Source organism: Hirundo rustica, chromosome 13, assembly GCF_015227805.2.
Source record: "Hirundo rustica isolate bHirRus1 chromosome 13, bHirRus1.pri.v3, whole genome shotgun sequence".
NCBI lineage: Eukaryota > Metazoa > Chordata > Aves > Passeriformes > Hirundinidae > Hirundo > Hirundo rustica.
Genome location: NC_053462.1, coordinates 1962901 through 1985360, shown reverse-complemented (window position 1 = coordinate 1985360; position 22460 = coordinate 1962901). Strand labels below are relative to the sequence as shown.

At 61.8% G+C, this 22460-nt stretch overlaps 3 protein-coding genes across 5 annotated transcripts in view; all 3 read left to right on the top strand.

The window, feature by feature from the left end:
* The window catches only part of ARID3B (AT-rich interaction domain 3B), a 30495-nt gene extending 26500 nt beyond the window's left edge, over positions 1-3995 (top strand). For all 3 annotated transcript variants that reach the window (XM_040076870.1, XM_040076872.2, XM_040076871.2), the window contains exon 9: positions 1305-3995. In XM_040076870.1, coding sequence (XP_039932804.1) covers positions 1305-1483 — 179 coding nt within the window. In that variant the 3' untranslated portion in view covers positions 1484-3995. The remainder of the gene's footprint in view (positions 1-1304) is intronic.
* On the top strand, positions 1563-9344 carry LOC120758812 (uncharacterized). Its single transcript, XM_058422385.1, has 6 exons — positions 1563-1627; positions 4605-4724; positions 6593-6719; positions 7785-7950; positions 8493-8664; positions 8807-9344. The coding sequence occupies exons 1-6, from the start codon at positions 1563-1565 to the stop codon at positions 9342-9344; spliced, it is 1188 nt and encodes a 395-aa protein (XP_058278368.1).
* A 2294-nt stretch (positions 9345-11638) lies between these two features.
* CLK3 (CDC like kinase 3) lies at positions 11639-22300 on the top strand. The gene is made up of 13 exons (XM_040077015.2): positions 11639-11694; positions 11948-12096; positions 14272-14479; positions 16341-16434; positions 16700-16766; positions 17582-17698; positions 17988-18154; positions 18270-18364; positions 19573-19702; positions 19911-19993; positions 20330-20409; positions 20505-20595; positions 21865-22300. The coding sequence occupies exons 2-13, from the start codon at positions 11948-11950 to the stop codon at positions 22048-22050; spliced, it is 1467 nt and encodes a 488-aa protein (XP_039932949.1). The 5' UTR covers positions 11639-11694; the 3' UTR covers positions 22051-22300.
* The last annotated feature ends 160 nt before the right edge of the window (positions 22301-22460 follow it).

Here is a 22460-nt window from a genome sequence, read left to right as displayed (position 1 = left end):
AGAGCACTGCTGGGAACGGGAGAGTCCTGTCCTGGGAACGGGAGAGTCCTGTGCTGGGAATGGGAGAGTCCTGTGCTGGGAATGGGAGAGTCCTGTCCTGGGAACGGGAGAGTCCTGTGCTGGGAATGGGAGAGTCCTGTGCTGGGAACGGGAGAGTCCTGTGCTGGGAACGGGAGAGTCCTGCTGGGAACGGGAGAGTCCTGTGCTGGGAACGGGAGAGTCCTGTGCTGGGAACGGGAGAGTCCTGCTGGGAACGGGAGAGTCCTGTGCTGGGAACGGGAGAGTCCTGTGCTGGGAATGGGAGAGTCCTGTCCTGGGAACGGGAGAGTCCTGTGCTGGGAACGGGAGAGTCCTGTGCTGGGAATGGGAGAGTCCTGTCCTGGGAACGGGAGAGTCCTGTGCTGGGAACGGGAGAGTCCTGTGCTGGGAACGGGAGAGTCCTGTGCTGGGAACGGGAGAGTCCTGTGCTGGGAACGGGAGAGTCCTGTGCTGGGAACGGGAGAGTCCTGTGCTGGGAATGGGAGAGCACTGCTGAGAATGGGAGAGTCCTGTCCTGGGAACGGGAGAGTCCTGTGCTGGGAACGGGAGAGTCCTGCTGGGAACGGGAGAGTCCTGTGCTGGGAACGGGAGAGTCCTGTGCTGGGAACGGGAGAGTCCTGTGCTGGGAACGGGAGAGTCCTGTGCTGGGAACGGGAGAGTCCTGTGCTGGGAACAGGAGAGTCCTGTGCTGGGAATGGGAGAGTCCTGTGCTGGGAACAGGAGAGCCCTGCTGGGAATGGGAGAGCTGTCCTGGGAATGGGAGAGCCCTCCTCAGGAGCAGGAACGGGTGGGATGGGGGTGGTCCCTGCCCAACCGGCAGCGGGAGGCGATTCTTGTTCGCTGGGCAGGGCAGGATGGGTGCCTTTCCGTTGGTTTTAGTGCTTTAAAATCTGAGGGAAGGGTTTTGAAACCTCTGTGGAAGTGTTCTCCCTGTTCTCCCAAGGAGGGACTTGGCTCTCCCAGCAGGAATTGTCCCCTGCAGCCCTCTGGAGCAGTTCCCTTCTGCGGCTCATCCTTGGGCAAAACCCAGGTTGGGGGGCCTGGCTCTGCCTGACCCCAGCCCCAAGGGGAGCTGCTTCTCTCCGAAGGCAGAGGCCGTTTGGGGTCTGTTTCCTGTAGGGCCAGCACCCCTCCAGTGCCAGGCACCCCTTCCCCGCCCCGCACGGGAGCTGGAGCAGCCATCCCCCGCCTCTCCGTGCAGGGATGGGATCCCGGGGCTGGGAAAGCCTTCCCTTTGCCCAGCCTGACGCGCTGTGTGCCCGCAGGGGTGCTGTTTGCCCAGAAGCCCGTGGTGCAGCTCCTGGCCGGCTCGGGCACGCAGAGCTCGTGCAGCAGCAGCGGCAGCGGCAGCAGCAGCAGCAGCAGCAGCTCGCACTGCTCCCCCAGCCCTACCTCATCGCGGGGCACGCCCGGCGCAGAGCCCTCCACCAGCTGGTCCCTGTGACGGGCACTGCCCCCAGGAGCACACATACCTCATCTCAAGGAACCTGCTCTCGTGGCCGGCCAGCAACAGGAGGAGGAGGATGGTGGTGGTGGTGGTGGTGGTGAAACCGTTCCATGCCAGCGAGTTTTCCTTCATCGTCTCTTTGTCCGGCCTTTTTTTGCTTTGTTGCCTCCCGTTTCCTTCCTCCCTTTTGCTCTTTGTTTCCTCCTCCTCCTCCTCGCAGGGTTAGTGGTGTTCCCGTGGAGGGGGGCACACCTGGCGTTTCTCAATCAGGGGTGGGCTCCGGGCGCGGCCGGGACGTCACCAGGGCAGGGCCAGGGCTGGGAATCCTGAGGGGCCACGAGGGCTCATCCCACCCACAGCTCCGTGTTTTGACAATCCTGGGGGGCGCCTGGCCCTGTCCTCCCATGGCAATCTGCTTGTGTTCCTCCCTGCTGTGTCCTCACGGGAGCCTCCCGAGCCTCCCCCCTGCTCCTCTCCACGGTTTTGGCACCATCAGCCGCTCGGTTCTGGCCGGTGCCACCTCACCCCTCGAGTCTTGAGCGCCCCAGAGTGTCCTGTGTCCCCCGAGGGGTGACACCCGCAGCCCAGGCGTCACCTGGGCTGGTCCAGGCTCCCTGGAGCGGCTCTGGAAGCTCTGCAGGGCTGCGCTGAGCACAGGGCTGCTGGTGGCATCCAGCCGGGCACCCCTGTGGCTGGGCCGCTTAAACCTGGGGCTTTGGGGCTCTGAGCGAACCCCCTCCGACTGTACCCGAGCAGGGGAGAAGCAGGGCGCAGGGAATCCAGCCCTTCCCTGCCCTGGAAGCAGAGCTGGAGTTCCCTGGCTCCGTGAGTCGGCTGCTCAGGTGGCCTGGTGCCGTCCCCGTGTCCCTGCGGCCTGTCCCCATCGCCCTGCCCTGGTGACGTCCCTCCCGTCCCTCCCGCCCCGCTGACGTCCCTCCCGCGCTCCAGGCCCGAGTCAGGTTTTTTGAGCAGACGAAATACCTCAGATATGTACTTGTTGGGTTGGTTTTGTTTGTGTTGGGTTGGTTGTTTTGTTTTGTTTTTTTTAACTTCTTCAGGAAGTATTGGCATATCCTATCGCTTTGGGGGTTTTCGTAGGTGGGTTTGCTGACTCTTGCGTTTGCTTTTATTTGTGTTCGCTTTTAAACGGATCACCAAAGACAGGGAGTTCAAACAAGGCTGAGCAGAGGAGCAGTGGCTTCCCCACCCTGCAGGAGCCGAGCTCCAGCATCATCCCAGGACACGTGCACGGCAGGACAGCGGGAGAACGGGGCAGGACTCATCCTGGGTGCTCTGCCCTCGCTTTTCCCAGCTCCGGGCTCTCTCCTCGTGCTGGTTGGTTCACTGTGGCAGGGCCGTCCTGCCCCCCGCATTCCTGAGCACTCTCTGGGAGCAGGGGCTGGGAATGCACGTGTCCTGAGAGGATGCTGCTCTCGGCTGTCCCGGAGCCGGGCTGACCCGCAGGCTCCATGGCAATTCATCCTCGTGGACTCCCAGAGGGTTTTCCTGCCTCTGGGACTCAGTCCGATGATTTCCCCCCCTTTTTATTTTCTTTTTTTTTTATTATTATTTTATTCGGGGGTGGGCTTGGGGCTGTTTCCTCTGAGCGGGGCCGGGGCACTTTCTGCTTTTCCCTCTGCTCCGCTCCGGGGTGGGGTTGCTTTGTCTCACTCGCTAACGTTGTGTTTTCTTGCACAGAAAGGCACTCGAATCACTGAACTGCTTGGACACTACTAGAGTATTAATGTTTATAAGCTTTACTCAACCTAGACTGGAACTAGCCAGGGACTAACAAGATTGTTTTGTATCCAATTCAGGGAAAGAATCAGGTCGGGAAGCGTAACAGATACCTCAGTTAAATAAGCTGCAACAATAAACCGGTCCTTTTCCCAGCCCGGGGTGACAAAGGACCATCCAGACTGTGAAGAGTTAACCCTTTCCCTCAGCCTGGCTTTGGCCCTGGCAGCCTGAGCTGCGGGTCTCCTGCTGAGCTGCCAGGCTTTGGGTTCGGGGTGCTGGAAACCAGCAGCAGCGCGGGGGAGGCCGAGCGGGGGCCGCCCCGGCCCCGTGTAGTACTCAGGGTTGGATGCTGCCGGCAGGACGTTCCCGAGGGCACTGCTCCGCTTTGCAGCGTCGCTCCATCCTCCCCCAGCTCCACGCACCAGCCAAAAAAACCCCCAGCCGGCCCCCGGCCTGCTCCCCCGGCGCTTCCAGGGGGGAAAAGCGACCCGAGCCTGCTCCCGGGGCTGCCGGGGGGAAGGCACGGAGGGTTGGGACGAGGGGAGGCTCCCGCGGCGAACGCGAGCGTTCCCCGGGGACTGCCATCAGATGTTCTCTCCAAACAGCTGCAGCAGCCTTGCTAACTAGTTTTCTTACCTATTTAAAAAGAGGAAAAAAAAAATAATAAAATAAGTAAATAAAAACAAATGTGATAGCCTAGGCGGTGGATAAATACCTCAACGTCTCCTTCCAACAAGTGTCTGTATATGTTGTTGTTGGGTTTTTTCTATCTTACAGGTTATCTGAATGTTTATATTCCAATAAACTTCTACCTCTTCACACCGTGACCCTCACGCCTGCTTTGTGCCCCCGGCTGGCTCCCTGAGTTTGAGGAATTCCCAGATATTCCCGGAGGCTGGCGCGTGTCCTTGCAGGGGCCCTGAGCTCCCGGTTTGGAGCTGGCTCCGTGCGGAGCGACGCCGCTTCCCGGCTGGAATGTGACGGGAACCGCGCGGGATCTCCTGTCCCGGGTGTCGCTGGAGCTGTCCCCGCCCCCGTCCCTTACCCATCTCCCAAATCCCTCCTCTGTCACCGCCCGCTCCCCACGGAAAGCGCGCTGAGTGCCCCCCCGCCGCTCGGCTGTTTGCGCAGCGCCCGGTTCCAGGCATTGAACCAGTCCCAGCCCTCCCCGGTCCCTCCCGCACCGGCCTTGCCGATGCCCCGTGCCCGCGTTTGCCTTGGCCGGGTGCCGGGGAGGGCATGGAGCCCTCGGCCTTCCTCATCCTCCCCGCGAACTCGCCCCGCGGGACCAGAACCTCTGCCCTTCCCTGGTGCCCCGGCTGCGGGGGAGCTCCCCGGGCGGGGAGAGCAGCCGGGCTCCGCTCCCAGCCTATCCCAGCCTCCGCCCCCACCTCCCGTCCCCTCCTGCCTCCGGCTTCTCCCAGCCCCGGCTCTTCCCCTCGGGAGCGCGGCCGGGGCGGCTCAAGGACTCCCCGGGCGCCGGCGATGCCCGGAGCAGGTAAGGGGGCGTCCCTGCGGCGCTCGTCCAGCTGGAGAGGGGTCTGTCCGTGCCCCGGGCTGCTCGGACAGCCGCTCACCCCAAGCCCCGCACGGGATCCTGCAGCCCCGCAGCCCGAAGCGGGCATCCCAAAGGCGCGGCGCGCGTTCCCGGCCCCGCGGACCCCCGTGTGCGCCCGGGCTGGACGCGCTCCCAGCTCGCTCCCCCGGAGCATCGGCAGGCCCTGTTTGGGCTGGAATATAATCCCTGGAGGGAAATTCCCCGGCCAGCCCCCTCCCCTCCATCCCTCCCTAAATGCCTCCATTCAGCTCATCCCAGCCGCGACCCGGCTCCCGAACAAACAACAAAGGGCTGGGGAGAGCCCAGCGGGGATTAAGGCACCTGGGCAGGGAGGCCCGGCCCCGCGGGGTGAGACAATGCCTGCTTTTCTCTTTCCGACATCCCCATCTCTTCACGGGAACCGGCTCGGGCTTTGGCACTGCTCCGTCCCGGCCCTGTTCTCCTTAATCCCTCGCTCCAGTGCTGGAAGCGAAGCCAGCTCCGGGCACGGGGAGGTTTTCTGCCAGCACAGCCGCACAGGTGCCACCTCTGAAACCCAGGGAATAAATTCCAAAGGAGCTTCAGCCCTGATCTCCAGGCGTTAATTCCCTGCTCCCTAAATGCCCAGTGTGCAGGGATGCACAGGGAGCCCGAAACCCTACGGGCATCCCTGCAGGAGGGGACAAAATCCAGCTCATCACAGTCCAGGGAAGAGTTTCCCCTGTTTTGGGACCGGGCTTGGCTCGTCTCAGCCCTAAGGGGCCGCTGCCGCTTCGAGTCCGCCCCAAATCCCCCCTGGCGGGTGCCCCCAGTCCCCCGCACACCCTCCGAGCCCCCAGCACCGCCGGCTGACCGTGCCCGAGCCGTGGCAGCCCGGCAGCGGCGCTGATAGCTGCTGCTATCACGGCCCTTATCACTGCGGGGGTGAGGCCGGGTTTGTTCCAGCCCCGGGCCCGTGTCAGGCTGTCCGAGCGCGGCACCGCCGGCTCCTGTCCCGCCTGCTGCCTTCGGGGTGTCCCAGCTCAATCCCGGTTTACAGAGAGCGGGGAAGGGCTCCGGGAGAGCGGGCACCCAGCTGGTCCCAGCGCTCCGGGGAGCCGCGCTGGCACAGCCCCGCGGGGATCCGCCCGCTGACCGTGCCCATCTCTCTCCCCAGCGCACCTGCAGCTCTCCCTCGGCGCGGGGCTGTCCCTCCTCTGCCTCGGCGTCCTCCTGGGCTGTGCCGTGTGCCGGTGGCACCGCCGGCGCCCGGGCCGCCCCCTCGGCCTGCAGCGAGTGGAGCTGGGGGCGGCTCTGCCCGCGGCCACGGTGCCGGTGCTCGTCCAGCGGCACCGCGAGGACGCGACGGCGGAGGCGCCGGGTGTCCGGGCAAAGGAGATCTCCCCGGCACCGCCGGCTCCCCGCGGGGGCTGGCCGCACGGCAGAGGGTCCCTGCCCACCCTCCGCTTCCTCCCGCAGCCCGCGGGGCTGTGGCAGCGCCGCTGCACCACCGCCGGCACCGCGCTCCTGTGCAGCGAGCGGAGCCCGCCGGTCCCCGCCGCCCCGGGGTCCCCGCCGCGCTCCGGGCAGCGTCCCCGGCTCCACTGCGACCTGCGCTACTCCCTGCCCGAGGCCACCCTCACTGTCACCATCCTCGGCGTGTCGCACCTGCCCCAGGGCCACCGGGGCTCCCGCGTCAAGGTGTCCCTGGTGCCGCCGCCGTCCCGCCGCGTGTCCGTGCGCCGCAGGAGCCTCCGCCCCGCCCGCCGGGAGCCGAGCCCGTGCCGGTTCGGCCCCTACGGCCCGGAGGAGCTGGGCAGCTGCACCCTGCGCTTTGCCGTCTACGCCAGGTCGCGGAGCCTCCAGGATTCCTTCGTGGGCGAGGTCCTGTTCCCCTGCGCCGAGGCCTCCTGGGACCCCCGCGCTCCCTCCGGCTACTCCTGGGAGCTGGCGAGCACCAAAACCAAGCTCAGCAAGGTCAGAACGGCGGCGGTTTCAGGGTTTGAGCTGAGTTCTGCTTGATCTGAGCCCTGGAACTCCACGGGCAGAGGCAGGGCCTCCTCCAAGCACCACCGGGAACGCCGCGGTGCGCCCACGGCCGTGCAAGCCCATGGCAGGGCCTCACCCGGGGCTTGGCACCTCACCCGCAGGAGGTGCTGGGGTGGAAGGGGCAAACACAGGGCTGGCACCATCCCTGCAGGGATGGCGAGCATCAAACCCACCTCGTTCTCTCGTTCTTCCCCACCCCGGACCTGCTGGGGGATGAGCATTGCCAGGCTGGAAGGGCTGAGTGAGGTCAGAGGTGGAAGGGCTGGATGAGGGCAGAGGTGGAAGGGCTGGATGAGGGCAGAGGTGGAAGGGCTGGATGAGGTCAGAGGTGGAAGGACATGATGAGGTCAGAGGTGGAAGGGCTGGATGAGGCTGGAGGTGGAAGGACATGATGAGGTCAGAGGTGGAAGGGCTTGGTGAGGTTGGAGGTGGAAGGGCTGGATGAGGTCAGAGGTGGAAGGGCTGGATGAGGGCAGAGGTGGAAGGGCTGGATGAGGTCAGAGGTGGGAGGGCTGGATGAGGTCAGAGGTGGAAGGGCTGGATGAGGTCGGAAGTGGAAAGGCTGGATGAGGTCAGAGGTGGAAGGGCTGGATGAGGTCAGAGGTGGAAGGGCTGGGTGCAATCAGATGTGGAAGGGCTGGATGAGGTCAGAGGTGGAAGGGCTGGATGAGGTCAGAGGTGGGAGGGCTGGATGAGGTCGGAAGTGGAAGGGCTGGATGAGGTTGGAGGCGGAAGGACATGATGAGGTCAGAGGTGGAAGGGCTGGATGAGGTCAGAGGTGGAAGGGCTGGATGAGGTCAGAGGTGGAAACGCTGGGTGCAATCAGAGGTGGAAGGGCTGGATGAGGCTGGAGGTGGGAGGGCTGGATGAGGTTGGAGGTGGAAGGGCTGGATGAGGTCGGAGGTGGAAGTGCTGGGTGCAATCAGAGGTGGAAGGGCTGGGTGAGGTCAGAGGAGGTTTCACAGCATCTCCTGCTCTCTCTTCCCATTCCAGCACCGCAGTGCCCACGGCCTGAGCTGCAGCGTCCTCTCCTCGCCCCCCAGAGCCGTGGGCCAGCTCCTCCTGCTGCTGCAGCACCAGGCGGCGGCCGGGCGCATCAAGGTGCTGCTGCGCAAGGCAGAGGCCCTGGGCCGGCTGTCCCGCATGCCGGGACCCCCAGGTAGGGCACGGGGACCGGGACCTGTCCAGGTGGGCGCAGGGAATGGCCTCCCCTCCTTCTGCTTTGCAGATTCTCTTATTCCCTCTCGCATTTCTCTCTTCCAAGCATGGGGGAGGGTTGGAATGAGGTGGTCTTTGGGGTTCCTTCCAACACAAACCATTCTGTGATTCTATGACTGGATGAAAATGAGCACAGACAGCGTATTACAGATCGAGGGATCTCCAATCTGGCCCCAAAGTGCTGGAAATACATTCATTTATTTATGGTCCAAAATTAGCACGTGGCTTTCTGTCCTGCTGGCCGTTGTCACCTCTGGCTCTCCCTGCTCTCTGGGATGTGGCCAGGGATGTGAGCTGAGGACTTTTTGGAGGTCCCTGCTCCCAAGAAGGGAGGGGCAGGTGAAACCTCAGGAGCTCTGTGCTCTCTCCACAGCTCCACAGAGCCCCACAGGGGTCCTGCAGCCCCCCAGGCACCACCTGGGAGCTGCCAGCCGCCCTCCCTGGCGCGCGTCCCTCTCTCCAGGGCTTTGTCTCCATTTCCAGGTCACTACGTCATCGTCCACCTCCACCACGACGGCCACATCATCGACACCAAGGAGACCAAGTCGGTCAGCGGCTACAGCCCCGTGTGGAACGCGCCCTTCCTCTTCAGCATCCCCGCCGGGGACATCCAGCAGCAGCAGCTGGCCTTGGAGTTCGTTGTCATGCAGGTGAGGTGAGGCGACCTGGCTGAGCCGCGCTCCTGCACCCAGCGGGCTCAGCCCCCTCGCACCGCCGCGAGGTTTCCGGGCTGGGACGGCTCCTCCGGGGAGGAGGGAAGGCCACCAGCCGCGTCCCCCCGCCCTGTGCCGCCCCAGGCTCGTCTCTGCGCCCGCGGCTCCGTGCTGGGCCGCGTCCGGGTGGGGCCAGGCGCCGCCGGGGCCGGGGTGTCGCACTGGAGGGACATGTGCAGCCGGGCGCCGCTGGAGTCCGAGCGCTGGCACCGCATCCAGCCCGCCGCTGCGCCCGGGCCTTGATCCGGCCGCGCGGGCGGGGATAGCCCGGGACTCGGGAGCGAGCCAAGGGCGTCTCCGAGCTGCGGAGAGGGGAGGTGGCACCGCACCGTCAGGGAGACGTCCGGGCTCCATCTCCATTGTGGCGGTCGGCACAAGCCCATCGCAACGGCGCCAGAGGGGACTGAGCCCATCTGAGGTGGCCCCAGCCTCGGGGGAGACACGAGGAGCTCTGTCTGCTCCATCGACGTCTGCACGCAGAATCAGGGCTGTGGAGGAGACACGTGGGACAACCACCCAGCAGGGATCCCTGCGGCCTCTTCCACCCCAGCAGAGTGGAGCTGCGAGGATAACGGTGATGCCAAAGTCACCTGGTGACAAAGGTGCCCATTGGAATATTTGATTGATTACACGGCCTAATGATCATCTGATAAATAAATAAAGGGCTCCGGAATTATCATGTGTGTGGAGCTCTCTCTTCTGTCCATGGGTCACACAAGGAAGGGAGGCACTTTTCCATGGGAAACTAAACTCAGCCCCCCAGGTTCCTGATGTCAGTTTGTTGAAGGTGTTTGGCACTGCAAGGGCAGCCAGGGTTCCAGCTTGTGGCAGCTTAAATCTGGGAGAAATCCTCATCCAGCCGGAATTTTGGCTGGCAGAAGTCATTGCAAGGCCCAGTGCCAGGCCCAGTGCGCTGGACACAAACGGAGGCACCTTTCCACGGGAAACTAAACTCAGCCCCCCGCGTTCCTGTTGTGAGCTCCTTGGAGGCATTTGGCACTCCAAGGGCAGCCAGGCTTCCAACTCGTGGCAGCTTGAATCTGGGAGAAATCTGCATCCGTTCGGAATTCTAGATTGAAGAGGCCACATGCCAGGCACAACACCCTGGACACAAACGGAGGCAATTTCCATGGGAAACTAAACTCAGCTCCCCAGGTTCCTGATGTCAGTTTATAGGAGGCATTTGGCATTCACAGAGCAACCAGGGTTCCAACTTGTGGCAGCTCGCATCTGGGAGAAATCTGCATGCGTTGGGAATTCTAGCTGGCAGAAGCCATCGCAAGGCCCAGCGCCGGGCACAGTGCGCTGGACACGAACGGAGGCACTTTTCCACGGGAAACTAAACTCAGCCCCCCAGGTTCCTGATGTCAGTTTGTAGGAGGGATTTGGCACTCCAAGGGCAGCCAGGGTCCCAACTTTTGGCAGCTTGGAACTGGGAGAAATCCTGCTCCGTTCGTCATTTTAGCGGGCAGAAGCTCCCTGCCAGGCGCCCCATTAGAGGGTCACCCATTAGAGGCCGTGGCACGGGTTGTCACTGGGGGTCGTAAAGGTGAGGTTCATCATGGTGAGGATGACCAGGGTGAGGAAGGCCCCAGGAGGAAGGCCTGCAATGAGATAAGCCGTGACGAGGAAGACCATAGTGAGGCAGATGAAGAACAGCAGTAGACTGCGCTGAGGGAGAAGATGACCATAGTGCACAGACTCTGGTGAGGATGGCCATGGACAGGAAGGCTGTGTCGAAGGTGAGGATGGCCATGGACAGGAAGGCTGTGTCGAAGTTGAGAAGGTGAGGATGGCCATGGTGAGGAAGGCTGTGTCGAAGGTGAGGATGGCCATGGAGAGGAAGGCTGTGGTGAGGACGGCCCTGACCACCACGGGCAGGATGACCACGGGGAGGAAGCTGTGCTGAGGATGGTGGCGGTGAAGAAGGACAGGGTGACACAGCCTACGAGCTCGAAGAGCACTACGACCTCTCCCGCTCCTCCCAGTGGCAGTTCAACCTCAGCCTGTCCCTCCAGGGCGGGTTTAACCTGGGCCCATTCCTATGAGGCAGGTTTAACCCCAGCCTGTCCCTCTCAGGCGGGTTTAACCCCGTGTCGTCCCTCTCTCGGGTGGGTTTAACCCCGTGTCGTCCCTCTCTCGGGTGGGTTTAACCCCGTGCAGTGCCTCTCTCTGAGGTGGGTTTAACCCCGACCCGTCCCTCTCTCAGGCGGGTTTAACCCTGTGCCGTCCCTCTCTCAGGCGGGTTTAACCCCGTGCCTCTCTCAGGTGGGTTTAACCCCGTGCCGTCCCTCTCTCTGAGGCGGGTTTAACCCCGTGCCGTGCCTCTCTGAGGCAGGTTTAACCCCAGCCTGTCCCTCTCAGGCGGGTTTAACCCCGTGCCGTCCCTCTCTCGGGCGGGTTTAACCCCGTGCAGTGCCTCTCTCTGAGGTGGGTTTAACCCTGTGCCGTCCCTCTCTCTCAGGTGGGTTTAACCCCGTGCCGTGCCTCTCTGAGGCGGGTTTAACCCCGTGCCGTCCCTCTCTCAGGCGGGTTTAACCCCGTGCAGTGCCTCTCTCAGGTGGGTTTAACCCCGTGCCGTCCCTCTCTCAGGCGGGTTTAACCCCGTGCCGTGCTTCTCTCAGGCGGGTTTAACCCCGTGCCGTCCCTCTCTCAGGCGGGTTTAACCCCGTGCCGTCCCTCCCTGAGGTGGGTTTAACCCCGTGCCGCGCCTCTCTCAGGCGGGTTGAACCCCGTGCCGTCCCTCCAGGGCGGGTTGAACCCCGGCCCGTCCCCCCAGGGCGGGTTGAACCCCGTGCCGTCCCTCCAGGGCGGGTTGAACCCCGTGCCATCCCTCCAGGGCGGGTTGAACCCCGGCCCGTCCCTCCAGGGCGGGTTGAACCCCGGCCGGGAAGCGGAAGCGGCGGCGCTGCGGGCCGCAGGGGCCGGGCCGGGCCGGGCCGCACCCGCCGAGCGCGGCCGCAGTGGCGGCGGTGAGGCCGGGGCGCAGGGACGGGACACACGGAGGGGACACACACCAGGGGACACACACCAGGGACACACCGGGGACACGAGGGTGGCGGGCGCGGAACGGGCCGGCCCGCGGGTAACGGCCCCGCAACCCCCCGGGCCCGCGGGCACAGCGCCCCGGCAGCGCCCAGCCCCGGGCGGGCAGGGCCGGGTCCCGCGGCTCCGGCGGCGCTCGGGGCCCGGCCGCTGAGCCCCGCCCTGCTCTTGTCCCCGCAGATGCATCACTGTAGGAGGTTCCGGTCCCCGGAGCAGGACAGCGAGCTGGGGCACCGGTGGAAGCGGCGGCGGTCGCGGAGCAGGGAGTACGAGGGCAGGCTGCGGTACCCGCCCCGCAGGGACCTCACCCGGAGATCGCGGTCCAGGAGGTGAGAGCGCTGCGGGCGGGCTTAGCCCCTAAAAACCCCCGTGCAGAGCAGCTTTAAACCCTTAAATCCCGGGGATGGAAGTAAAGGACTTGCGTGTGTTTGTCTGTGTGTTTGTCTGTGTGTTTGTCCGTGTGTTCGTGTGTGCGTGCGCTTTCCCTGCCTAAAGTTATTCCCAAGGCCACGGCTGTCACGTTAACGAGGGAACAGCCTGCCCTGGAATCACGTTTCCTTGCTGCAGAGGCATTAAAGTCTCTCCTGACAGCCTGCTTCTCTCTGACAGGATTAAAGTCAGATTTAAAGCAACCGCGCTCTTCCCTCACCTCAGAAAGGATCCCGTCTAAAGGATCCACCCGCCAGCTGATCTCTCCTGCTTTGGTTCGGGATTTTACCTTTGATTCTCTCTTTGTTCAGCGTTTCCACAGGGACAATTAGGTGCTGGGAGAGGGATGAGGCCTCTGATAAGAGGAGGGTTCTGGAACAGAAGCCAGAGCCGCTGGCCGCAGTGGGCTGGTGGTGCTGGGGCTGCTGTGGTTCCACTGGTTGGACCGGGCAGGTGCAGCCGGGCGGGAGCTGAGCTCATCTTTAGATTCTTGAAATGCTCTCCAGGTTCATTTCTCTCCCCAGCCTGGCTTTTGTTTACTTGAAGGAGGTGGGTTGTGAAATAGAGCTGGCGCGTGCAGTGGGCTTTCCCGTTTTTTTGGTTTTCACCTGATGGGTAATTTGGAGCAGAGCTGGGTGAAAGCAGGCTTTTTTGGGGTGAAAACAGCCTCGTCCCTTCAGTCCCAGCCTCTTTGAGGAGACCTGAGTACTGGAGTCCTACGGGTCGTTATTTCTGCTTCCTGTGTCCGTCCAAAGCACACCGAGGTGTGTCTGGGGCGATGCTGGGCAGAGCTGTGGGGTTGTGTTTTGGTTGCCTCAGCAGTGACCAGGAGCCGCAGCTGCCCCGGTGCAGCCTGGAATTTACCCCCACAAGCGCCCCAGGAAGCTGCCAGCAGCGGAGCTGGTTGTTGACAGGGCAGAAAGGTGCAAACAGCAGAAATTCCCATTTCCAGGCTGAAGGTCTTGGCTGCCAAAGCCGTTGCTGGGTGACAGCATCGACCTGGCCCGGAGCGTGCCCGGGGTTATCGCTGGCAAACCAAAGCCCTGCTTTTATTTCAGATTGCAGCATCTTCTACCTAAAACACAGCTCCTGTCTCAGCGGGGTGTGAAGCAAGCCTCCAGTGGGGAAGGCGCTTGTGTTTTGGGGGCAGGAGCAGGGAGAGCTGCTCTCGTCACTGATGTGCCCAAAACCTCGTGTGTGACACCCGTGTGTCAATGCCGGCACAACCGAGCTTGGGCCTGAGGTCTCTTGGCGGAGTTTGGCCGTTATGTCCTGGGAGGTTGCTGCTCCAGGGGCAGGAGCGTGGTGACAGATTTTCCTTCTGGCTCTTGCTGATCCATGGAGCTGCTCTGTGTGTGCACACCGAGGGCTCGGTGCCCTGGGGCCTCCTGTCCCCCCGGGGGTGACAAGCAGAGCCCGGCTGCTGCTCCTCGTTTGGTTAACAGCTAATGAGACACCTTCCCGAGGGAGGAGGAACGGTGACAAACACCTGTGCACAGGTGGAGTGTTGTGGGGTTGGAAGGGACCTTAAAGCTCATCCAGTGCCAGCCCCTGCCACAGGCAGGGACCCCTTCCACCAGCCCAGGGTGCTCCAAGCCCCGTCCAGCCTGGCCTCGCGATGGGGGTCCAAACAGGGCAGGCAGCCCAGCTGGAGCTCTCAGGGTGGTTTTCCTCCAGCTCCTTAGAGTGTGGGAATGGCTGGCTCTTTTCTCTCCAGACCTTCTCCTCAGTGATCAGAGTCTGAGGTGCAGGGAGATTTGAAGCTTTTGCCACAGGGGAGTGGGAGCAGGAGGATTTCTCTGTGGTGACCGGTGACAGGGCCTGAGGGAACAGCAGGGAGCTGTGTCAGGGGCGTTGGGGTGGACATCAGGAAAAGGAGCTTTTCTCCAGAGGGTGAACCAGGCGCTGAACGGGCTGCCCAGGAGACCTAGGCCGTGCAGGAGTTGGGCCTTGACGGTTCTCGAGCCCCGATATCGCGATTCCACGACTGGGCTTCAGCGGGACTGCTCCAGCATTCCCGAATTCCAGCGCTCTGGGCACCGCCAGGCTTTAAGGGCGCCGTTTTTGTGCCACAGCCATGAGAGGATGCCTTACCAGCGCCGATGCCGGCGGGACAGCGATGCCTACAGGTTCGAGGAGCGCAGCCCGTCCTTCGGGGAGGAATATTACCCGGCACGCCCGCGCGACTGGCGGCGCTCCCGGGGCAGGGAGCAGCACCGGCCCAGGAGATACCAGCACCACTGCCGGAGACGCAGGAGCAGGTCTTGTAGCAGTGCCTCCTCGGTGAGTAGCATCCACAGCGAGTTCAGGGTTTAACAGTTCTTGCCCCCTCCCAGCTCCGAGCGCTCTGGGTGAGTACCTCGAACCCTGTTCTGTGTTTGTTGTAAAGTCCCGAACCTGTGTCGTGCTCGGCGGGGAGCGTCCGTAGCTCTTGGGTTTTGCCGGGCCAGCCCCCGTAGCCTTAATCCGTGAGGGAACTAAGCCGTGTTCTTTAGGGCCGGGGACGGGATCAGGGAGAGCTTGCAGTGGTGCTCACGTGATGGTGACGAGGGAGAGCCTTGGCCCGGGGCCAGCCCCGCTCCCAGGGATCCGTAGGGCTCCGCTTTATCCCTGGCCAGGGACCGGCTTCTGCCTGCGGCCGCTGCTGCTTCTGGCGGGGTTTGGCGCACAGCATTCCTCGGTTTGGCTTCGTGCCTGGATCCCCTTCCAGGTGGGATTGGTCAGCCCGGCTCTCTGGAGCTGTTTTTAAGCCCCGTTAGTTCTGTGAGAGAGCCCGACCTACGGAGGGTGCACGTGTGTCCTCCTTGCCCACTCCCACTTGGATTTCAGCTTCTTGCAAGCTTCACCCTGAAACGTAGCCTTCCTTCCAGGGATGAGCTGGGAATGTTTGGAGCTGGGTGGGAGGGCCGGTGCCAGGAATACCCTGGAAGTGGTGTGAGGTGTCAGATGGAGCGCTTCCCTCCTGGAAGGAACACTCCCCTGCCACCTGAGATGTTACCGCAGCCAATGGCCGGCTCCGATCCCAGCAGCTGGATAATCTGCGTGGCTGGGAACTTCTGAGCTCCTCCTTTTGATTCCTTTCCAGACAGCTTTGGAATTTCGGTGTTGAGGGAGCCAGGGCTGTGCTGGAAGCGCAGGGGCTGGGTGGTGGTGACGCCGCGTGGGTCTGGGCTGGCAGGAGCTCAGTCCTCCGACACCTCACAGCTGTCCCAGCTCTCCTCCCGCCTTCTCCTCCGTTTCAGCTGATTTTGGGGGAAGTTTTGATCTTAGCTCATTATTTTGGAGCTGCTAGGGGGGCCGAGGGGCACAGAAGAGAAGCCTGCTAGAAGCTCGGGCACAGAAATGTGAAAGTTTCTGTGAATTCCTTTGGCTGCAGGGATTGTAACTCTTTTGAAAGTGGACTAGAACAAGGTGAGGAATCAGGGCAGCTCGCTTTGTGGACCCCGGGTCCTTGCAGGAACGTTGGGCTGGTTTTCCAGTAGAAGCTTGGCAGTAGCAGGGGGTGGACATCACCTCAGGCCTTGCCTGAAGCGTTCCCTGGGGGCTGATTTACCTGTCCTGTTCCTGAAGCTCTCCCGGTTTGAAAAAGGCCGACGTGCCCCGGCGGGTCTGTGAACAGCCAGCTGGGCGCGTGGATTTAGGATCGGCGTGGCAGAAAGTTCCCCTTGAGGAGGGGAAGGGCTGGATCCCAGCCAGGGCAGGACACGGCTCCGAGGCACAAAGAGCAGGGTGCGCAGAGGGGGAAAATCTGCTACTGCGGCTTCTACTGGGCAGCCTGTCCACACGGAGCGCCCGCCGGCAGGGAGGTGACGTCCTGCTGGCCCGGGCCTCCTCCCCCCGTGCCTCCGGCAGCGTCCTCCGTGGGGAACGGAGGATTCCCGCTGCAGCTGCCCACCCTGGAACAGCCCCAGAGGCTGTAGCTAACGAGAGACGTTTTCTTGCCGTACCTGTAGCTGTTGATGACTTTTCTGTTTTGAAGTTAGTTTTGTGTCTTGACGTGTCCCTTGCAATATCCCTATCGTTATATATGCTGTGTGCCTTATGAAATGCTGGGATCTGGAAAATCCACCCACCGGCGGCCCCGTCGTCTCTCCAACCTTTGAATGACCGCTCTGATTGCCGTCCCGGGGGGCGGTGAGTGCAGAGAAGCCAACAGAGCAGTAAGCGCAGCAGGAGCGTGGAAGATGACAAGGAAGGTCACCTGGTGTGCAGGATCGGCGATTGGCTTCAAGAGCGATGTACAGCCACCTTTCGTAAAACTTTACCTCTACTTTTACCCCCGGGTTAGCCCAGATCTCTCGTCCTGTACTGGAGGGGTCTCTAGTGCTTTATTTACTGGCCAGTAACTTGCCTGAGGCAGAGCGTAGACGCTGGAGCTTTAACGAGCGTAGCAGTGAGAGACGGTTCTTTTGTTTGCTTTGACGCTTTGTCGGTGTGAAGCGGCAGGAGCCCTGCTCTGGCCGAGCCCCCCGGGCTCACACCCGCTCCTGTTTTCTCTCCTAGATGAAATCGTCGGCAGCCTTGGCGAAGGCACTTTTGGGAAGGTGGTGGAGTGCGTGGACCACGCCAGGTGGGCGCCTCTCCCTGCGCCGGTCCCTCAAGCGTCGCGAGACGTGGCGGTTGCACCTGGCCTCCACAGGGCCCAGTTTGTCCCTTCCGCGCGTCCCTGCCTTCCTCAGAGCCAGGGGAAGGGGCCTGGCTCAAACCTCTGCTCCCTCTAGAATTTCCAGGCTGGTGTGTGAAGGGAAGCAGGGGTCACAGAATAGAATTGTGGAATATCCTGAGCTGGAAGGGATCCACGTGAATCATCCAAGTGCAGCTCCTGGCCGTGCACAATACCCCAGCAATCCCACCCTGTGCGTCCCTGAGAGCATTGTCCTGGAGCTCTGGCAGCCTCGGGGCCGTGCCCATTCCCTGGGGAGCCTGGGCAGTGCCAGCACCCTCGGGGGGAAGAGCTTTTCCCCGATATCCAGCCTGAATATCCCAACCCCAGCCATGGAAGGTTGTGCTGCAGTGAGTCCCTGCTGAGGGGTGCCCCTGTGACCTCCTCACCTGCCAGGGCACTTCTCCGTTCTCTCCTTTAACCTGCCACATTTGACCCCTGTGCCCTTCTGAGCTCTTGTCTGGCCCCGAGCCCTGGGGAATCCATCCTCTCCCGGGGATCTCTGGAGAGGGGAGGTAGTGCTGGAGCCACAGAGAGCTGTGGTCAGGAGTGTCCCCTGGGAGAGAGAACCAACAGTGACCTTTCACTGCCCATCAGCCCCAGCAGCAGCGGTGGCTGGCAGAGCTTTGTTAGGACAGGTGATGCCTGGGGTAACTCCTCTCCTCATGGGCTCAGCACACAGCTTCTTCTCTGCCTCCATCCTTCTGTCTCCTCCCTCGCAGAGGCAAATCGCAGGTGGCACTGAAGATCATAAAGAACGTTGGGAAATACCGGGAGGCTGCCAGGCTGGAAATCAACGTCCTGAAGAAGATCAAAGAGAAGGACAAGGACAACAAGTTGTAAGTTCCCAGTGCCACATCCGTGCACACAAAGCAGCGCGGGGTCCAGCGCGTGGTGAGGGGGAACTGGCCCCATTCCTCTGCTGCCTTGTCCCACAGAAATTGGGGAGCTCTCTCCAAAGCTGGCCGAGCAGAGCAGGAAGCATCTCCCTGGGCTGCTGTGCTCCTGAGCCAGCTGGCGCGGGACTCTGCTCACCGGCCACTCCTGATGTGGCCGGGAGCAGCAGAATACGCGTCCTGGGCGTCCCTCCCTGGAGGGTGGCTCAGCCCTGCCCCTCTCCCTGCACAGCCTGTGCGTCCTGATGTCGGACTGGTTCAACTTCCACGGCCACATGTGCATTGCCTTTGAGCTCCTGGGCAAGAACACCTTCGAGTTCCTGAAGGAGAACAACTTCCAGCCGTACCCGCTGCCGCAGATCCGGCACATGGCCTACCAGCTCTGCCATGCCCTGAGATGTGAGTGCCCCCAAACGCGCTGGGAGGAGAGGAGCTGCCCTGGCACTGGGCAGAGCTCTGCAGGTGCTGCTCTCTGCTTCTTAGAGAGGTTTTTTTTTCTCCTGCCTCTGCGCAGTTCTACATGACAACCAGCTGACTCACACTGACCTCAAGCCAGAAAACATCCTGTTTGTCAACTCGGATTTTGACACTCTGTACAACGAGAACAAGGTGGGTTGTGTTGTGAGGAGCACTGGCAGCATCAGGAGCATCCGGGCTGCCTTTCCCTCCCTGCAGAAATTCAATCTTCCCTGCTCTGTCCAGGCTTCAGAGCCTGTGAAGTGGGAACAAACTGGAAGTCAGGCCTCTTCTTCCTGCTGGGCCTTCCAAAGGCATTAAGGCTGTCCAGGGTGTACAGGGATTTTCCATAATGCTGCTCTGGGATGTTCAGAGCTTGCAGCTCCATGGTTCCATCCCTGTGAGGAGGTGCAGACCAGCACTCCTGGGGCGCCTCAGAGCTCCACAGCTCCATCCCTGTGAGGAGGTGCAGACCAGCACTCTGGGGCTCCTCAGAGCTCCATCCCTGTGAGGAGGTGCAGACCAGCACTCTGGGGCTCCTCAGAGCTCAGAGCTCCATCCCTGTGAGGAGGTGCAGACCAGCACTCCTGGGGCTGCTCAGAGCTCAGAGCTCCATCCCTGTGAGGAGGAGGTGCAGACCAGCACTCCTGGGGCTCCTCAGAGCTCAGAGCTCCATCCCTGTGAGGAGGTGCAGACCAGCACTCCTGGGGCTGCTCAGAGCTCCACAGCTCCATCCCTGTGAGGAGGTGCAGACCAGCACTCTGGGGCTCCTCAGAGCTCAGAGCTCCATCCCTGTGAGGAGGTGCAGACCAGCACTCCTGGGGCTGCTCAGAGCTCAGAGCTCCATCCCTGTGAGGAGGTGCAGACCAGCACTCCTGGGGCTGCTCAGAGCTCAGAGCTCCATCCCTGTGAGGAGGTGCAGACCAGCACTCCTGGGGCTGCTCAGAGCTCCATCCCTGTGAGGAGGTGCAGACCAGCACTCCTGGGGCTGCTCAGAGCTCAGAGCTCCATCCCTGTGAGGAGGAGGTGCAGACCAGCACTCCTGGGGCTCCTCAGAGCTCAGAGCTCCATCCCTGTGAGGAGGTGCAGACCAGCACTCCTGGGGCTCCTCAGAGCTCCACAGCTCCATCCCTGTGAGGAGGTGCAGACCGGCACTCCTGGGGCTGCTCAGAGCTCAGAGCTCCATCCCTGTGAGGAGGTGCAGACCAGCACTCCTGGGGCTGCTCAGAGCTCAGAGCTCCATCCCTGTGAGCAGGTGCAGACCAGCACTCCTGGGGCTGCTCAGAGCTCAGAGCTCCATCCCTGTGAGCAGGTGCAGACCAGCAGTGCCCTCACAGCCTGGCCCTGTGCTTTGCCTGCAGAGCTGCGAGCAGAAATCCATCCGGAACACGAGCATCCGTGTGGCCGACTTCGGCAGTGCCACCTTCGACCACGAGCACCACACCACCATCGTGGCCACGCGGCACTACCGGCCCCCAGAAGTGATTCTGGGTGAGAACTGCACATTTTGGGGAGTCTCGGGGTGGGGCACAGGGTAGCAGCTGCCCCAGGATGATGCTGGCTAGAGGAAAACCAGCCTGGGAACGCTCCAGCTCTTGGACAGATAATTTCAAGCTCTGAGTGGAATCCCTGTGGTTTCAGCAAGGAAAATGCGGTGGGGTTTGTTGACGGCACAGAGTTAATTTGGTTTTCTTTGCAGAGCTGGGCTGGGCACAGCCATGTGATGTCTGGAGCACTGGCTGCATTCTGTTCGAGTATTACCGTGGCTTCACGCTCTTCCAGGTAGGATTCTTGTTCCCTGAGAATCCTTCATGCCCCAAAGGGCTCAGAATTAGGTGAAGGGGAGGGAAACACACATCAGGCACTAAAAATGAGGAGTGTGAAAATGAGCCCTGGAAAAGGGCTGGTTTGAGGAGTGCCTTGCTGGAAGGACAGAGTTCGCATCATTTCTGGGTTTAAATTATTTCTGTTCTCTGAAGAAAGGGATAAGCAACACATGAAAAGTTGGATAGGACGTGGCAGAATCCTTTCTTCCCTGTCCCTGCAGAGGTGACAAACCTTTTGTCATCAGCTCCCCAAGCTCTGACTTGCTCAGACCACTGCTCTGCTCCTTTGCAGACCCATGAGAACCGAGAGCATCTTGTCATGATGGAAAAAATCCTGGGGCCACTGCCTTCTCACATGGTCCACAGAACTCGGTAAGAGCCTGGTCCTGAGCTCAGCCCTGGCACCAGCACCTGCATGGGAGGGAGGGAGGGAGAGATCCTGCCTGATCCCCGCCTTCCCTGTGCAGGAAGCAAAAATACTTCCACAATGGAAACCTGGTGTGGGATGAGAACACGTCTGATGGCAGATACGTCCAGGAGAACTGCAAGCCCCTGCGGGTAGGTTCTGCTCCCTTCCCTGGCTCGGGGTGGGGGGCTCAGGGATGGGAATTCCCATTGTAACTGCTTGGTGGGGAGCCCCGGCTCTCATCTGCAGTGATCCTGGTCGGGCTAGGGCAGGATGGGAATTAGGGAAGGAGGGAATGCTGTATTTGGGATGGGAGGCAGCCCTGCCCCATGGCTCCAGAGTCCTTCTGGGAAGGATATCAGGGAACCTGGGAGATGCTGCATTTGGGGTGGGAAGCAGCCCTGGAGATGCTGCATTTGGGGTGGGAAGCAGCCCTGGGGATGCTGCATTTGGGGTGGGAAGCAGCCCTGGGATGCTGTGTTTAGGATGGGAAGCAGCCCTGGGGATGCTGTGTTTAGGATGGGAAGCAGCCCTGGGATGCTGTGTTTGGGATGGGAAGCAGCCCCGGGGATGCTGTGTTTGGGATGGGAAGCAGCCCCGGGGATGCTGTGTTTAGGATGGGAAGCAGCCCTGGGATGCTGCGTTTAGGATGGGAAGCAGCCCTGGGGATGCTGTGTTTAGGATGGGAAGCAGCCCTGGGATGCTGTGTTTAGGATGGGAAGCAGCCCTGGGATGCTGCATTTAGGGTGGGAAGCAGCCCTGGGGATGCTGTGTTTAGGATGGGAAGCAGCCCCGGGGATGCTGTGTTTGGGATGGGAAGCAGCCCTGGGGATGGCATATTTAGGGATGGGAGGCTGCCCTGGCTAAGGGTTCCAGAGTCCTGGATATCAGGGAACCTGGGGGATGCTGCATTTGGGATGGGAGGCTGCCCTGGGGATGCTGCATTTGGGATGGGAGGCTGCCCTGGGGATGCTGCCTTTAGGATGGGAAGCAGCCCTGGGGATGCTGTGTTTAGGATGGGAAGCAGCCCTGGGGATGCTGTGTTTAGGATGGGAAGCAGCCCTGGGGATGCTGCATTTAGGGTGGGAAGCAGCCCTGGGATGCTGTGTTTGGGATGGGAAGCAGCCCTGGGGATGCTGTGTTTAGGATGGGAAGCAGCCCTGGGGATGCTGTGTTTAGGATGGGAAGCAGCCCTGGGGATGCTGTGTTTAGGATGGGAAGCAGCCCTGGGGATGGCATTATTTAGGGATGGGAGGCTGCCCTGGCTAAGGGTTCCAGAGTCCTGGATATCAGGGAACCTGGGGGATGCTGCATTTGGGATGGGAGGCTGCCCTGGGGATGCTGCATTTGGGATGGGAGGCTGCCCTGGCCCGTCGAAGCGAGCGTGTGTCCCCTGGCTGAGCGTCCCCTGTCCCTTTCAGACGTACATGCTGCACGACTCGCTGGAGCACGCGCAGCTCTTTGACCTGATGAGGAGGATGCTGGAATTCGACCCCTCGCAGCGGATCACGTTCTCGGAGGCCCTCCTGCACCCCTTCTTTGCCGGGCTCTCGGCAGAGGAGCGGATGCTGTGCGGGCGCGGCGCCAGCCGGGACCTGAGCAGATGACAGGATGGATCCCTCGGCACGGATCCCTCGGGATGGATCCCTCGGCACGGATCCCTCGGGATGGATCCCTCGGGATGGACCCCGCCAGCCACTGCAGCTCGGCCCGCTCTCCTCCCCGAGTCCATAGGGGCTGGGGCACTGCCACAAGGACCCTGGGGAGGGAAGGGGGAAGGAAAGCTCCGTTGGAAAGCACAGATTTGTCTATTTATATGTTGTAAAGTTAAAATAAAGTGTTTCTTATTGTTTGATACTTCCCTTGTAGGCGGGTGTAGGGCTGCGGTGGCCCAGCTTTGCCTCTTCTGCAAAGGAAGAGGGAGATGGCGAAAAAGCGCCTGGAATCGGTGAGGGGGATCGGCCAGGTGTCTGCCCTGGCAGCGGGAAGGTTCTAGAAGGAGAGCAGACAAATGAAC

Excerpts from the sequence above, each read along its gene's own strand:
- LOC120758812 (XM_058422385.1), top strand. The coding sequence starts at position 1,563 with ATGGTGGTGGTGGTGGTGGTGGTGAAACCGTTCCATGCCAGCGAGTTT. Across the intron at positions 4,725-6,592 it reads GCCGGCGATGCCCGGAGCAG|GTCGCGGAGCCTCCAGGATT; the intron begins GTAAGGGGGCGT and ends CGTCTACGCCAG. Across the intron at positions 6,720-7,784 it reads CCAAAACCAAGCTCAGCAAG|CACCGCAGTGCCCACGGCCT; the intron begins GTCAGAACGGCG and ends TTCCCATTCCAG.
- CLK3 (XM_040077015.2), top strand. The coding sequence starts at position 11,948 with ATGCATCACTGTAGGAGGTTCCGGTCCCCGGAGCAGGACAGCGAGCTG. Across the intron at positions 16,435-16,699 it reads CGATTGGCTTCAAGAGCGAT|ATGAAATCGTCGGCAGCCTT; the intron begins GTACAGCCACCT and ends TTTCTCTCCTAG. Across the intron at positions 16,767-17,581 it reads GAGTGCGTGGACCACGCCAG|AGGCAAATCGCAGGTGGCAC; the intron begins GTGGGCGCCTCT and ends CCTCCCTCGCAG.